The following is a 17,160-nucleotide window of genomic DNA, read 5'->3' on the forward strand; positions in this document are numbered from 1 at the left end:
TAATGTGTGACAGGATATGCTTGACATTTCCATCCTACAGTATTTGGAGAGAGTTGGAGAGAAATATTTATAAGAATGGTCCATTTTTTTTTAAACGTCTTTGTACAAAAAGAATCATTGTTTTCCCCAGGTGATCGAAATAAGAAGGCCCACTACGAGCATGTCTTGCAAGAAGGAAGCATCACGGTGGAGGAAATAGATATAGCATGGCACAATGACTTAATCCACATGAGGTAATAATCGCTCATCATGGATTTGTAATGTTGTCTTGATTTAATCATTTCAACCAGTGGCACTAATGTCACATCCATATCACATCACTACTGAGGCGGCCTCGGCCAAGGCCCGCCACTGAGGGTGGATTTAGTTTTAAAAGTAAAAAGTAAATTTTTTTTATTCAAAAAAAATCAGCAATGGTTAATTTTGTGTCAAATTTTTGTGATTTATATTGATTCATCTCACAGAGAGAAATCGAAAAAGTATAAAATTTTGATCGAAACTCATAAACTTTTAAAAAAAGACAAAAATAAGTAAAAATAAGTTGTCTTTTTGACTTATTTGTGTCTTTATCAAAAAATTTATGAGTTTTGATCATACTTTTTTACTTTTTCGATTCCTCTCGACGAGACGAACTAATAAGGCACAAAAGTTTAATGCAAAATTAAAAAATGCAAAAAATATTGAATAAAAAAAAAAGTCATTTTACTTTTTAATCCAAACCTACCCTAAGATGCCCAATATTTATGATTTGTTATAGCTATTTATTGAACATTAAAAGCGTATTTTTTCCGTCCTAAAATATTGAGGTTTATGTTTGAGTAAAATATTAAACGCGCACTACTTGTAAGTTCTAGTATTATATTTACAAGGAAAAAAGTTTTATTATAAGGACAAACTGAAATCATATATGTAAGGAGCGTGCTCCAATTTTTTTAATTTTTTTGGTAACATAGGAACAACCCTACAGGCAGGCCATTAAATAGATCCGATTGTGCAACCCAAAACCTCTGGGAAAACTAATGCGGCCACACTAGTTACGCTCCCCCACTTATTTCATGGTACTCATCTTGTGAAAAATTGAACTCCAAATCTTGAGGGGTACTTCCAAAGCTTGGGCATCCGCCTGAACCACTAGGCGACCCCTAGGTAGGGGCGGATGTACACGGGGGTACGTGCCCCCACTCAAACGCATGCTCCCACTCGAAATTAAAATAATTTTTTTGATATTTTTGTATAAATTAGTATAATCATGAAAATGTGCTAAAATATGTTTATACACACTTGCATATATCTTGAATTTCATCATATGGTGCATTTATACTTGTTGTTTTATGGTCTATTTAGAGATATTCTTTCTTGATTCTCTTTTATTATTAACTGTTTGGACAAAAAAAAAAAAAAAAAAACTGTCTGGACAAACATTTTACAATAAAGTCATTAACAAAACTAATTCGATCATTGTAAAACTTATTGATGTTCATTTAAAACATATTTTTAATTTGTTTTTGGAGATTTTGTGCTCATTTAACCTAATTTAATTTAGAGTACATGTTATATAGTTTTGTAGTTAGTAATGCATATCTTAATTTTGTACGATCTTATCGTGGTTGACTAAAAAAAATAAACTTTCACCATTATGATTAACAAGGTACCTCCAGTAGGCTATATTTCTAGATCCGCCCATGCCCCTTAGTGTATGAACTCACACGAGTTTCATCTCCCTCTTTACTTTCTCGATCTATAATGTCCACGTCACAATTCACCTGTTTCATATCCACACGGTCTAGCGTGCGTACATACTAATGTAGTATAAAAAAAGTTAATACTAATGTAGTATAAAAAAAAGTTCAATTCATGTAGACATATATGTAAAAAATTGATAACATATAACGATTTGATTGTCTGTCTCATGTCATATTTTGTGAAGCTTTTGAAACCAATCCATCTCAGATTTTTATTGTTTAACTACTCTATAAATTTTGATGTTAATTTGCCTGGCGAATGATGATCATGATCAAAGGGAAAAGTCATAGAAGCAGCAATTTCAATGGCATGATGGAGCAAACCACCGAAAGTTGGAAAGTCTGTCTTCTGATGGGGACACTCGTTCAAACTTCATATACTACATTTTGAAGATCAATAAATCTAGGTACACTACATTAAATCAATACATTATTTATTATATTTTTTAATAAGATTTATTTTGGATTTCAAAAAAAATACAGAAAAATATTTATAAATTTTAAAATAACATTTTAGGGGACCCTGTAAAAAAGCAGTTCTAACGGGTATCGGTAAGTATTATCTCTTGATTTGTAGGAGCGAAAATGCTCAACTATGCAGTTTCGGACATACGAACCCAGAAATAATATTTACCGATATCTGTTAGAGTTGATTTTTTACGGGGCCTCATAAAACATTATTTTAAAATTTTTACATATTTTTTTGTATTTTTGTGAAATCTTGAGTGTGTTCCACAAAAATATAGTGGATGGTGTAGTGTATGTAACATCTATGAACGAGTGATCTGCTTTACAGTTGGACGACTAGTATTATATCAAGGTGGTAGCCACCTCTTTAATTGGGCTTAATACACGTACGGTGGAATTCAACCTCCAGTATTAATCAGGATGTGTGTAAGTTGACTCAAATGAGTTATCAATATAGGTGGGTAGCCACTTGGAGAGATGGAGTTCCTATATATTGTAAGTTTTGTGACCCATTACGAGTCTTCTCAAATTTGATTTTACGATGAGAATCGTTTATTTTATTAGTTACCTACGGCTGCACTCATAATAAAAAAATTAAACAACTCAAGAATCTATTTTTCTTGCACTTAGAACGGAGGTACCTTCCCGATTGAAAACACTTGCTAATCATATTTTTTGGAAAACATTACTATTTCCCGTCTGATATTATTGGTCTGGCCGGCATATAAAATCAACTACTTAAGTGGACATGAAATTGAGGTAGGCATCCTCCTCGCAAAGTCAAAGTTAGATTTTCAATTCCTTGTTACTTTTAAAAGTAATTTCTACTACTTTTTATGAGGGTTAATATATATATATATATATATATATATATATATATATATATATATATATATGAAAATCTAAATAATTTCTTTGCCTTTTTGAAGATAAGAAAAGAATCCCATAATGTAGCTGCTAATATTTTGATCAAGAAAGTGAAGCTAGTGCAGGATCTACGTTATCAGTGTAGCTTTATTTTATGTTGATTTTCATGATCTTCTATAAACTGCTTTTATTATCCCTTGAATTTCCTGCTCTTCAAGGACAAAAACAAAAAAAAAACCAGGCCAGGCATAGATATGAATTACGAAAGGAGAGGATCCTGATCAAAAAAAGAGAGGAGAGGATCCCGTCCAGTCTTTCATTCCAACCATTTTGGTCCAGTTTTTTTTATCATTTGTGGGCTCTTTTCAGGCCCAGAATAATAATCGCTCGTTCGCTTTTTAGAGCTTGTCGAGATCATTGACTACACCAAAAATTATGTTGATCGGATATCGTTTGATATGATATCGAAATGCATTGAGGCCTCGTTTGATAATGGTGATAGATGATTGAGATTCGTAAGGAGATGAGATTAGGATTGAAATTGGTAATGAGTATATTTGTTTGGGATGAGATTAAATGATTGAATTATTAATATCGTATTTATTTCACATGAGATATGATTGAATTGATAGTATAAATTTCTATTTTTGCCCCCATACAACAACACACACACAGAGGAAAAAAAACTCAAGGAAAAAAGTAAAAAATACCCAGCACACAAAAGCACTACTTTTCCCTACTTTAGAGCATCTCCAGCAAACTCAAACCATTTTTAGCCATTTAAGCAAGGAATTACCTCAAAAACTGGTTTAGCTAGCCACCAAATGGTTGAGGTCTCCAACAGACAAGTCAATTGGGCTAAGCAAATATTAAAAACATTATTTTAATACCAAAAAGGAAGAAGAAACAGAGATGGCGGACGACCAAAACGGTGACGACCACCTGCAATTTCAAAATAGCGACGACCACCAAAACAGCGACGACCAAAAAAGAACCATCTCTGGCACCTCCATTGCAGCCACCACCTGCCTACCCACCTCTCTCTCTTTCTATGCTCACAAATCAACAAACCCATAGAGAACACTAAAAACTTGAAGGGCAAGGGGTTTGCGCGGATCTGGCCACAGCCGACAACGGCCATGACGGCCGATCACGGCGACGACCAAAACGACAACCATATCTGTGAGAGAGAGAGAGAGAGAGGAGGGCGATTGTTTTTACTTTCGCCGGAGCAAGTAGATCTGACTTGTCGGAGGCCGTCGCCGATCCGTTTTCGGGGAGAGGGGCTGAAGCGAGCCTTCCGTGCTCGCTGGGTTGGGCGAGGTGGTTGAGCGAGGTGCTCAACTGGCGAGACCCAGCCGAGGCTGCTGGGTACCGAAAAATGGAGGTTTTCTCGCCAGTTTGTCGTCGCCGGAGCTCCAAGCGAGCCTCCTGGAGATGCTCTTACACACTCTCTCTCCGCTCACACCCACACCACAGCTCATAATCAAGGCCTCTCTCTATCTGCACATATACATACATATTTTGTGTGTGTGTGTGTGTTTTTGTGGTGGTGGTGGTGATCTTTTGCTGTGGTGGGGGTGATCCATTTGTTTCTCTGGTGGCAGTTTTGTCTTTCTCCTTCATAAGACTTAGAATTGAATTATGAATACCAAGTCCATGGAGTATTACCAATCCCTCCTATTCCCTCCTTTAGGAGGCTTGCTCATCCCATGAGATTCACAATCCAGAGGGATTTTTTGTTACTAAACAAGAGATTCATAGTCCGGTGGGACTGTTAGTCCAATCCCAAGGCTAAATCTGATTAACAAATGGGGCCTGATATTCAGATGATTTTGTCAAATGAGTTGCAATCCAGTATTGCACACTTTTTTTTTACAAATTTAATGCATTCAAAATCATATCAAACGATATACAATCAACGTGATTTATGGCATTGTTAATGTTCTCGACGAACTCTAAAAAATGAACAATTTTAATCACTTTTGTGAGCCCAAAAATAATCCAAAAATGATTCAAACTGGACTAGACTAGTTAGAAAGAACTGGACGGATCCTCCCCCAATTACGAAAGTGATCTGACAAACTAGCTAGGAACTCCAAATCCCAAATCCCATCATCTCAAAACCCTAATCGAGAGCCTCCCCATCATTTAACACTCCATAGTCAATCAATGGCACTTGGGAAAATTACCCACAGGCGGTGTGGACCGGAAAATATCACCAACCCATGGTCCCAACTCTCAAAATCACCACTCTCATGACATGAGGGGAAATATTCACCAAAACATGGTAGGCATGGTTGAATTGACAATTATACCCTCCCATATATTATCTGTAAAATGCCCTAATATTCATTCCCTCCCAAATCCATCGCTTTTTGATTTCAAGCCTCTCATCCGCTCAATAGCTCTCGACCCTCTCTCTCTAGGTAGCTCTCTCTCTCTCTCTCTCTCTCGTAGGTGCGTGTGTATGCTGTGTGTTCTGTGAAAATCGAACAAAACCTCACTCCAAACCCCCCCTCTCTTTCTCACACACACAAAGTCGTAGTATCCAGACATTGAGACAAATTTTTGGTTGTTTTATGCAGATTTTGGCCCACATTGTTGTGTGAACCCTGATTGAAGGTTTGACAGAAGCTACTTTGGTCGAGTTGGTGAGTTTGCTCTATTATGTCCATATTTAGGTCACTGTGTATGATTTTATTATTTTGTACTATCTGTTTAGTTCAAGTTGTTGTTTGGCATGTGGGTTTGTTTACAAATATTGTGTAACCACCTGATCTGAACAGAGTTTATGGTTTCCATGGTCGGTATAAAGTTTTGATCTTTATGATTAGGTGATTATGTCTTTACAGAACATGTATGTGGTCCATACTCACATTTCACTTGTAACAATAAAACCTCCTGATCTGACCAGAGTTTAAGGTTTCCATGGTCGGTATAGAGTTTTGATATTTATGATTAGGTAATTTTGTCTTTACAGAAAATGTATATGGTCCATATTCACATTTCACCTGCAACCAAAAAATGTGGTAGGTATTTGATTAAGTTTTGGGAAAAGGACACTGCAATCTGTAGCTTAGAAGAAATTAGGGCATGTTGACTGTAGTACTTGCTCTCTCTCCTCACATCCAAATCCTCCCACCGTAGCAATTCCTTCACCGTCGCCAACAATTTTCAAGTACTTTCGTTTCAAATCACGACCAAAGATCCAGCCATCAAGCACTTCAGGAAGACGATGAGGGTTTCCAGATTCCGTACAAGTCCCAAGCTATGGTAATTCTTTAAAATCACGACCTTTTTCAAATCTGTTCGACCGGAGTTTCACCAACCCAGATAGAAACTCTACGACCGCCAACGCTCATCCCCACCACCAGTATCCAACCCTTCAGACTCTTTACGTGGTTGTCTTTATCCGAATAGGCGCCAAGGGAGTCCTAGAGTTCCCATGGTAAACAATTTCCAACCCTCCTCTCTCTCTCTCTCTCTCTCATAATATATACATACTAGAGGCTAGACACACGTTATGTGTATGCAAGTTGAGTTTAATGAACTAACCGATGCAAATAAAAAGCAAATGAAATGATGCAGAATAAAAGAATGAATGAAAAACAGTAATTGATTTCTCTCTTGGCCCATTCAAATATCTACAAAAGATAAGTAGAGATGATTTTAATTCGTAGAAAATAACCTAATTGTCATCGAGATCAAATTTAAAACCATTCTTAGATATCTAGAGAAAACAGAGAAGCAAATTTTGATGGAAGATTTATATCTCTGTGGTAATGGTTAAAGTTGGACAAACTGAGGAAAAAAATTGACTCGCAATTGGTATGGAAAATTTTATAGTACTTCTTTGAGCCCACAATTCGATGCCTCAACAACTTTAGAAGATGGAATATTCAAGTTATCCGTCACAAAATACTTGTCAACCTTAAATATCTATCACCATACTTACATGGGCGCAGATCCGAATAGTCCCCTCATCTTCTATGTATAATTGTTGTATTGAAAATTTTCTCTTTATCCCAAAAATCGTCTAAAATTTTAAGAACTCTTAGGCAATTTTGAGAAACTATCCCCACCTAGCTTTTCTGCCCGGGGGGAGGCGCCTCTCTCCCTTCTCCCCCGGGCTCCTCCTCCTCCTCCTCCATCCGCTCTCCCTTCTCCACTCTCCTCTTTCTTCTCTCTCTTCCCTATGATTTTTTTCTTTTCATTTTCTCCTCCCTCAGATCTGACCCTCTTTGTTCAGCAAGATCCGCCGTCACCGGAGTCTTTTGTCCACATGTAATCATTGCCGGAGCCCTTGTGGCAGCAGCGGCGGAGGCAGTGAGGGTTGCGATCCGTTTGACGGTTTTTGGGCGACTAGTTTTAGAGTAAGATCTGGGGGAGTTTTATCTCTTCTTGTTGGAGTTTTGTCTCTCCTTGTGAGTAATAAAGTTCGCCTTTGGGCGATTTTTTTACTATTTGGGCTCGAGAAGATTAGTATGCATCTATTGGTGGTTTGCTAGAATATCATTAGTGTGTTCATTTTTGGTCGAAGTTCATCTGATCGTCTGGGTTCTTGTTGTCTTTTTTTCTTGGCTAGCAATGTATCTCTTTTTGAGACTGTTATAGGATATATGAATTTTCCACTCAGAGGAAGGTGTGTTAGGCGATGCCTGGGCAGGGATGAAAGACATCAATCGCCTCATTCTTTCTCATTATATATCAGTTAGATGATTAGTTTGACTTTATCCAAGTTATTTGTAATAAATTTCGTTGTGTAAGTGCCATTGGACTTTATCAATGCAGTATCTCTCGCTTTTGTCAAAAAAAAGGAAAAAAAAGAAACATTTCTCGTTTTCTTGGATGATTTAGTTTTCCCACTTTCAGTTCGGTGAAGAGAGAAGTGCTGTCTCCATTCTGTCTTCATTTTTTAAATTATTATTATATTTTTATGTATAACTTGGGTGGCGTGGTTATAGAGCATTTAACTTTCATGTCCTTAGGTTTGAGAGAGTATAACAAATTCAATTCAAGGGCAATTTGGGAAGATGAAAAATTGATACAATGACAAAAAGAGGGACACTAAACTGATGCTCTTCATATATAATGTGCCAGTGAAAGTGAATTTTTTTCCTTTTTTGAAAAAGAAGGTTGTAATAAATTGTGTGAATGTGCAGGCCGAGATTAGAAGTGAAGAAGGGTTGATATCTTTAGGGCCATGGGGAGGGAAAGGTGGTGTAGGTTGGGCTTACAAGGCCGAAGGGCCTATAATGCAGATAACTCTCCATTATGGACAAGTTGTCCATTCAATTTTATTTGAAAGTACAAGCTACGATGGCAAAAATATAGGAAGCCCCGTGAAATTTGGCCGTACCAGTGCTCATGATAATGGAGAATTTAAAAAGGTGTGACCCTCTTTAATTAGCTTAATCACAGACTTGGACAGAGATGTATTTGGATCTATTCAATGCACGTGGGTCCCACAAACGTTGGACAGTTCCGAACATTTCCTTGTCCGAATTTGTGCACTTTTCTTTGTGGGCGATAGCAATTTTTCATAACTTTTTTTTTTTTAATCTTTATTGTTGAGATGAATAGGCTAGTGAATTGTTTAACCAAGAGTTACTCCATCTATCTCAAACTGCTGGTCCTTGCCGATCAAAAAAAAAAAAAAACTAAAACTGTTGATCCCTCTTTCTATTTTGGGATATCCCAAAATAAATGTCCACTTTCCACAAATGACCAATAAATTTTTAAGTGATTCCTGCTTTGCCCTGTATCTTTCTTTACCATTTCTTAAAACTAGTTGTACTGTAAAGTAGAGGCAATATAGAAAAGTCAAGTATAAAGCAATTCTATTGTTGTAGTGTATTTAATAATTTGGATTCCTCAAAATAGACAAGTAATTTGGGACGGATGGAGTACAATAATTCCAGATGATTTTTGTTTATATGTTCATGCGTCCCAACAAAAGATTAGTTTATACTTGCACTTGTTTAGTTCTGCATTGACAGTTCAGTAGAGCAACTTTTGTCCATAAGCCTGACATACGAAGAGTACTTTGGAGAAGTGGTAATCGTATCTCTCTGTTTTATTACAAATCTAAACAAATATGGGCCTTTTGGTTCGAGATCGGGTGCTTCTTCTGTGTCCATTCCAATAGAAGGTGGGTTCATCGCTGGATTCCATGGTCGTACCGGAGCACACCACCTTACTGCAGTTGGTATAATTATGGCAGCCGAAGTCAAAAGTTTTCCCAGTTTGGAACAAATACAGCCCAAGGTCAGCTTCTATCCCCTCTATTTTTCTCTTATCCAATTAGCAAATCAAATTTCTCATGCCCATTTTCTCCCTCATATGTTTCTCAAGTAGGAGGATGGGGTCTGTTAGTGTTTCGTTTTGATGATCCAAACTTCCATTTATAAAATTCTCGATATAGAATTTATTGCTTGATAAAAAATCATGTGAAACAGAGTTAGATATATCGATAGTCATCTCAACAAATTGCATGGGTATTTTCAAAAATGTTATGTACTCTCAGGTTCCGTTCTGCTTATTTAAATAAGAATATATATATATATATATATATATATATATATATATATATATATATTATGGGATCTTGTAACATCCTTTTTAATTGAGGTGCTTAAATGCTAAATTTAATAACCAAAAGGACTAAAGTGCAATTTCCTTCCAAAGAGTGTGCATGTGTGCCGTGTGTTTGTGTGAGGTGGTGTGTGTGTGTGTTTTCTTTTAAAACAAAAGGAAAAAAAAAAAAAGAAAACTCATCAGGAGGTTTCAACGTTAGAGAGAGAGAGAGAGAGAGAGAGAAAGAGCAGCGTGGAAGAGGGAAAAGAAGGAGGAAGGAAGAAGAAAATTAGGCTTAGGTTGATTGAAGCTTAATTAGGTGATTTTCATCTCCTTCAAGGCTGAATTTCATGTTTTTCATGTTAGGTTTCATGTTTTATATCTAGTATGCACTTGATTGAAGTAATTAGAGATGAATTGAATCCATGGGAGAGGGGTTTTGAGGTTGGAGTTGAGTTTTATTCCGGAAAAAAAATCGTGTATCATATGGTTAGGCAAAACTGTGATTGAGCAAAGTGGAATCTGTCCTGTTTTTGACAAATTTATCCAAGGTACCTAGAAATCTTCTAAATTCTTGAAAAAAATCCTGAAGGTTTATCTGTAAGTCTATTGCATCGTGTTAAATTTTCAGAAAATAGCTCGAAGTGGTTTGGCCTACAAAATTCGTGGACTGAACTGGTGTCAGATTCGCGTCTGGGCAGACAGCCCAGACACATGTTGGAAAAACGGGCATAACTTCTTGCTCGGGTATCGGTTTTACGCACCGTTTCTTGATTCCGAAACTAGACTTGTATATCTTTCTGAATCTGTAAAGATTGTGCCTTAGTTTGGTCTGAGAAAAAGCAGTTTTGGTTCTGAAGTTAATAGTTTGGTGATTCTGAAATTCTGGGCAGGTTTTGTAGCTGTGTTCTTCATCAATTTTGTCATAGTTGAATATGCTTACTGACTATGGATGCTGTTGAGTCTCAAACATTGATCAATTGGTGATGTTTTGGTGTTGGAATTATTGGAAAAGATTGAGTATGTGATTTTTAATGAGCATTCGATCGCAGACTGTTCTGCCGGGTCTGTAGTTTCTGTTTTAGATGTGTAATTTCAATTGAGCATATCTTAGTCATTCGGAGTCCAATTTGGGCAAATTTTATATCTAGATTGATGTACTAGAAGTCTTCTTGCCAGTGGTGGTGGTCTTGTAGTATTCTTTGAAACCTATAGAATGCTATAGTCAGATTTCGATTTATGGTTCTGCTAGAAAGTGTGTGTTTGTGAGATTTTCGGCCTTGAAGTACAAATTGGTGAATTTACTTCTTTGTTTTTGGAATTGAACTTTGAGCTCATATGTGCGGAATATTTGTTAGGTTCGGAGGCGACAACGAGTACCGCAGCTCCACGTAGGGAGTGACTGCGTTGGTTTTCTTTTTTGTTGGAGACCGAGGTGAGTGTTCGATTCATAGATGTTCTTCATTTGGATTGAACTTGTGATATTGAACTGTGACTTCGTGTCGATGGGCAATAACGGCCAACGGCCGGACTTTGTGTCGAGCCTTTGACTTTGTGTCGATTCAATGGCTTTAAGCCAAAATTATGACTTTGTGTCGAGCTAGTGACTTTGTGTCGGATTAAAGACTTTGTGTCGATTATTTGCTTAATGCTTAATTAATGATGAACTTGGATTTATTGTCTATATTGAACAACATCCATGTCTCATATACACTCCTGGAACTCGTTTGGGGTTCCAGTTTTGCAGGTATAGGTTGATGTCCACTACAGGTCGCGTTTTGCATTTTGTGACTCGCTCAAGAAGTGCGTAGTTGAGGCCTGTGGGAGTCTTTGTCTCCTGGCCCGTAGATGATTTTTGCTTAGTTTAGTTTTGGATATTAGTTGGTTATGTTTATTTCTTGACAGACTTCCGCTGTAGTTTGTAAATGACGACCATTTTTGAGATGTAAATAAAATGTGGCTGTTAAACTTTAATATTTAGTTATTCTTGAAATTGCTAGTAACTGGTTGTTGTTGGGCTGTTGTCGCGTGTCGTATCGGGATAGGCCGATGAGGTGCTATTCCGGAATGGGGCGTGACAGATCTATTCGGTGCTTCTTTTTGGTTAAGTTGAAAAGTCAAGGACCCGCACACTAGGTCCACTGCATGGACTATTGTACGCTGTGTGAGCTCTCCACTCTGGATCCTATAAAAATATAAAATAATATTCATAAATTTAAAATAATTATTTATGGAGTTTTGTAAAAAATGAACTATAACGGATATCGATAGGTATGTGTTTTCTGAGTTTGTAAGAGCAAAACTGCTCGCAGCTGAATTGGAGCCGTTCATTCGGTACATTTTTCTGATTTTGTTTTGGTAATTAATTAATTTTTGTTTGAGATGTTTGAATCTTGCAAAACTGAGGTCAATGTGTGAATTGGGAGAGAATTTACAGAGAAATTTACGGTTTGATTAAATCCTTTCACAAGTCACGCACACACGTACACACACTCACTCATGCACACATATATATACATGAGAGTAATTGGTTACCGTTACCCAATAAGTTTTTAGCCGATACCCAGCGTTACCTGGCAACTTGATTGTTGTTACTCAGCGACTTTTTAGCCGATATCCAGCATTACCCGATAACTTGGTTGCCGTTACCCAACAACTTTTTAGCCAATACCAAACGTTACCCGACAATTTGGTTGCCGTTACCCAGCAACTTTTTAGCCGTTACCCAACAACCTAGTTGCCGTTACTCAGCAACTTTTTAACCGATACTCTACGTTTCTCGATAGCTTGGTTGTCGATATCCAACATTACCCGACAGCTTGGTTGCCGTTACGCAACAATTTTTTAGCCGATACCTAGCAACTTGGTTGCCGTTACTCAACAACTTTTTAACCGATACCCAATGTTACCCGACAGCTTAGTCGCCGATTCCTAGCAACTTGGTCGTTGATACCTAGCAACTTGGTGTGTTCAGCTAGTTTCGATCGTAGGGTCATTAAATGGATAGGCGAAATGGAGATTGAAGATAAATTAAGGTTTTTCTTCTGGTTTAATAGAGTTTTTTTTTTTTGGTGAAATGCAGAAAGAGGACATGGGGACAAATGTGACGAATTCATATAAGGAAGCCATTGCTGGACTCAAGAAGCTTCTCAGGTTCTCTCTCTCTCTCTCTCTCTCTCTCTCACACACACACACACACACCCCCACCCATACGCACAGATTTTTGGTAACCAACGGAACACACACACACTCTCTCTCTCGCGCGCACGCGCACACACACAGAAACACACACATTTTTGGTAACGAGAATACTAGGTACAAAGAAAATGTAATCAGAAATCACCAAGGACTGGGGTTTCTTACTGCTAATAATAGTCTATTAACTATCATAAATACCTCTAAAAGTATATTTTGGGTAATTTTCGGGTACAATTTTTTTACGTACCTAGCACTTTTGTACGAATTAATGTTTTTCATACCCTTTGTCGGGAAAATAATTTCGGACTCCAACTTAGTTTTAGTTTTAATTTTGTTTCTAATCATTACCCTACTTCTTTCTCTAATCATTACCCTATTTTTTCAATTATTACTTTTTCATCTCTATCTATCTTTCTCTAATCATTACCCCTATTTTCAATCATTGCTCTATTTCTCTCTCCACCTACTACTAAAACTAAACTAAACTAAACTCACAACCAAACACTATCACAATTTCTTCGTTTTGTGTGTTTTATCCATTTTTTTGAATTTTTGTTAGATTTGCATGATTTTTTTTAGATTAGTCATCATCTCGAGGAAAGCAGTCTAAAAAATACAAAATTACGATCAAAAGCAAAAAAAAATTCACTAAAAACGAAAAAAGTATCAAATAGCTATTTTATTTGTCTAAAGTGTCATCTTATTTAAATTTATTCAACATCCGTCCATATTTTTATACTTTTTTTATTCGTCTCATTGAGACGTACGATTAACTCTAAAAATTACAACGAAAAGCTAGATAAAAGTTATGAAAAATAAAAGTTACTGAAATAAATTTCAGACTTATAAGTTTATAAGGACGTAGTCTTAGTATCCTTTTTGTTTCTACTATGTAGAGTTACAAGTTCACCCTGGAAAAATAAACCGTAGGCTTTTAAAATTTATTATAAGTAACAAAACAGAAGTTGTTAACCTCATTTTACATATAAAAAAGACAAAAGGAGAAAAGAAAGAAAAAAAAAAAAAACTGTTTCAAACATGCATGCAGATAAATTCATCCAACTATAATCGTCATTACGTCTGCATAAGTCAAGTATTTCGAATAGCTAGGCGTGACTCTTTTTAAGTTATTTTTACTTCCTATTTTACTGCTTGGTTTGATAAATCGTTAAAATCTCCTCTTCTTGAAAATTAAATTGTTGTCGGAGATGCTCTGACAAATCGCATGATAATATAAAATGTAACATTATTGAGCATGGAGATGTTGAGTCACTCTTATGGTCTGGAACATAATTATGTACTTTCTCAAAATAATTTATTTTTTAACAATTTGTTTGTAGTGGATACTAGTATTTTATCCCCAAACAAATAAAAAAACTTAATGTAATTTTTAAGCACATGTTACAAATATTATTATGTAATCTCATGTATCATTAGTATATTAGTTCAAGCATATAAGAGATACTTATTTACAGTGGGGCCATGAATAAGTTTTTTTACAGAGCCAGACGATCTCATCTTGCCGTGAATAAGTTTTTTACAGAGGCAGACGATCTCATCGTTCGTCTCGGCAATTAATGATCCGAATTTTAAAAGTACTTGTTTTGAAAAAAAGTTAAACTTTTCTCCGAATTTTTTTTTCAAATTCGGACCATCCAAAACATTTTGAATGCGCGGGATTCACCCAAGTAAAGACTTTTTGCGGAAAACTCCGTAAATTTTTTTTAGGAATTATGTTGTATATGCTGTCCTCTTTGGTCATTTTGGTTAAACATGGTACAAATGGATGCAGGATGAGCCCAACTATGGACAAATTATTCAATGCCTCTTGGACCACTGTCATGGCGCCACATGATGTCCCAAATTCTTCATCCGCTACACATTTGTGGGATAGAAAAATTTGGGACACTACCACATGGAACCTCCAGGGGCATAGAATAATTACTCCTAACCGTGGGTACACCATTTTGGTGTTTCGTATTACTGATCGGAACTGTTTAATTTATTTAATATATTATTTTAATAGTTCTTGCAAAAAGTAAGCCGATAAAGATTTGATTACTTCATTCAATTTTTGTCCTTGAGATTTAGAGGAAAGAGAAAATCGATCAATCCTTTATCTATACTCTGAAACAATATTCAGTGCTCATGGCACCGTCACGCAGCGGTGCAACCGTGCAAGTATAATAGAAAGTGGGCCCCTGACGGGTGTTCTGTTTTTTTCGTGTCTGTGGCAGTGAAAACCATGGGCTAGAGGGGGTTGCGGCCGCAAAGATCAAGCAATTAACGGCGGAGCTGGAGGAGACCGCTGCTAAAACCGGTTTCGCTCACTTCAAGAAGGAGAAATTCGAGTACGTACGCTAAAGATATCTTTAATTCTCTTAATTCTAGAGTACTGTTATCAGGGACGAAATCAGGATTTTACTTTTGATGAAATATATATTAAAAAAATAAAAAAATGAATTACAATATTAATAGTCATCGACTCTATAAAAAATTAAAATAACATAACAAACAGCTATAGTAAATGATATTTGTCATTTGCACAAGAAATATAAAAAAAAGGTTAACTTTAATTTTTTAGGTTAAGTTGTTTAGAGTTAAAGTGTGGAGTTTTTTTTCTTAATTATACCTCATCTTTTATATTATTTCACTTTGGCCCATTGAATTTAGTTTTGGAATACTTTTTTGGGTCTCATTCCTTGAAAAAAAATAGAAGATTTAGGGATAGTATATAACAAAAAATAAAGGAAAAAAAAATGTAGCGATGGTGAGACTATATATGTTGGGAATAATTTTTTTTATACATATAATAATTGTAATTTCTAAAATTTTTGTTGTGGCAACCGCCGCTTCTAGACTCTCCCTGGTTCCATCCTTATCCCATTGAACTGATAAGATTCCAGTATATTCTGCTTGTGTACCATTCTGCATTTTCTGCTTTACGAGATAAGACTTTATTACATATCACCCCCTTGAGTTATTACAACCTTTTATAATTATTAATCACTTGCAATTATATAGCCTCATTCGACTCAGGCTCCGTTTCGAAACAAAAAATAAGTCCTTATTTTTTAAGAAGGCAATTTCAAGCTCAAAAATTATGAGCTTATTGAAATCTAAAAATATGCAATATAGATCTTGTTTGGAAGATCTCGATGAGATCTTTTATACGATGCAAAAAAAAATTAAAAATTTATTTTTCATTTACTTTATTTTTGAGTTTGAAAATGTGAAATAAACTGCTTATTTTTTAAGAAGGTTTCTGGAATGGAGTCTCAGTAAAAATTTTCACTTAAACACTAGATACAAGATGCTTTTGAATGTGTAGTTCAACTCTATATTCATATTGGTCAAACAACCGGCCATAACATTAGTACACCGAAAATTTAGGGGGTATTTTATTTTTCAGTAATAGTATGACGACAACCGTAAGATATTTGTTGATAAGTCATTTTTTGTGATTAGTGCACGGCAATAATTAGATATTGGTTGATATTGTTTTTTTATTTTTTCAATCGTTAATCCCAATCTACTTTATTATAGGGGACTTGAGGGGGATGCAGGGTGCTTACGAGAATCGAACACTGCCCTTGTGCACGAGAATATAAGGGAGACACCAACTCACTACAAAAAAAAGAGAGCAATAGTGACAAAACAGTTGTCATTGAGCTGTCACTAAAAGTGTGTTGCTAAAAATTTATACTAACAGCTTTTCACCTATAGTAACAGATGGCTATTACCATAAACAATATATTAGTCTAAAGTCAAAATGAAACAACTCCATAGGAGCTTTAGTCCAGCCTAAGTTTCTGTGATGTATGAAATCCATTAATAAAAATATTTTAGAGTCTAGAGTCTGTGAAAAGATAAAATTGCCTTTAATGAGACAAAGGACTTTGTTTGGCTGACACAAAAAATATCTTTTTTCATTTAAATTGTCTTAAATGAGATAAGGGTCTTGTTTGACTAACACAAAATATGTCTTTTTTGTGTTTTTCAATCTTGTTGCACTTTCATAGGGTACTATAGGGTTTTAGACACTTTCATAGGGTACCTTAAGATTTAAGGCACTTTCATAGAATTTTATGGTGCACTTTCATAATGTACCATAGGATTTTAGACACTTTCATATGTAGGGTACTGTAACAACCCTGATTTTAATTATTCATAATACATGACTACTTGGCATGCTTAAAGTTAATCTTGTGGTTAAATAGTGTAGTTACCTTAGTTGTACGGGACGAAACACATATATATGCTTAGGATATCATTAATTGGCCAAAACTTGATAGGTGAGACACAA

At 35.9% G+C, this 17,160-nt stretch overlaps 1 protein-coding gene across 1 annotated transcript in view; it reads left to right on the forward strand.

Moving 5' to 3' along the window:
- The first annotated feature begins 6,134 nt into the window (after positions 1-6,134).
- The window catches only part of LOC131330550 (mannose/glucose-specific lectin-like), a 48,131-nt gene continuing 37,105 nt past the window's right edge, over positions 6,135-17,160 (forward strand). The window contains exons 1-3 of the mRNA XM_058364171.1: positions 6,135-6,528; positions 8,243-8,470; positions 9,066-9,231. Of these exons, the coding sequence (XP_058220154.1) occupies positions 6,526-6,528; positions 8,243-8,470; positions 9,066-9,231 (397 nt within the window). The 5' untranslated portion in view covers positions 6,135-6,525. The remainder of the gene's footprint in view (positions 6,529-8,242; positions 8,471-9,065; positions 9,232-17,160) is intronic.

The sequence above is a fragment of the Rhododendron vialii genome, chromosome 6a (assembly GCF_030253575.1).
Source record: "Rhododendron vialii isolate Sample 1 chromosome 6a, ASM3025357v1".
Lineage (NCBI taxonomy): Eukaryota > Viridiplantae > Streptophyta > Magnoliopsida > Ericales > Ericaceae > Rhododendron > Rhododendron vialii.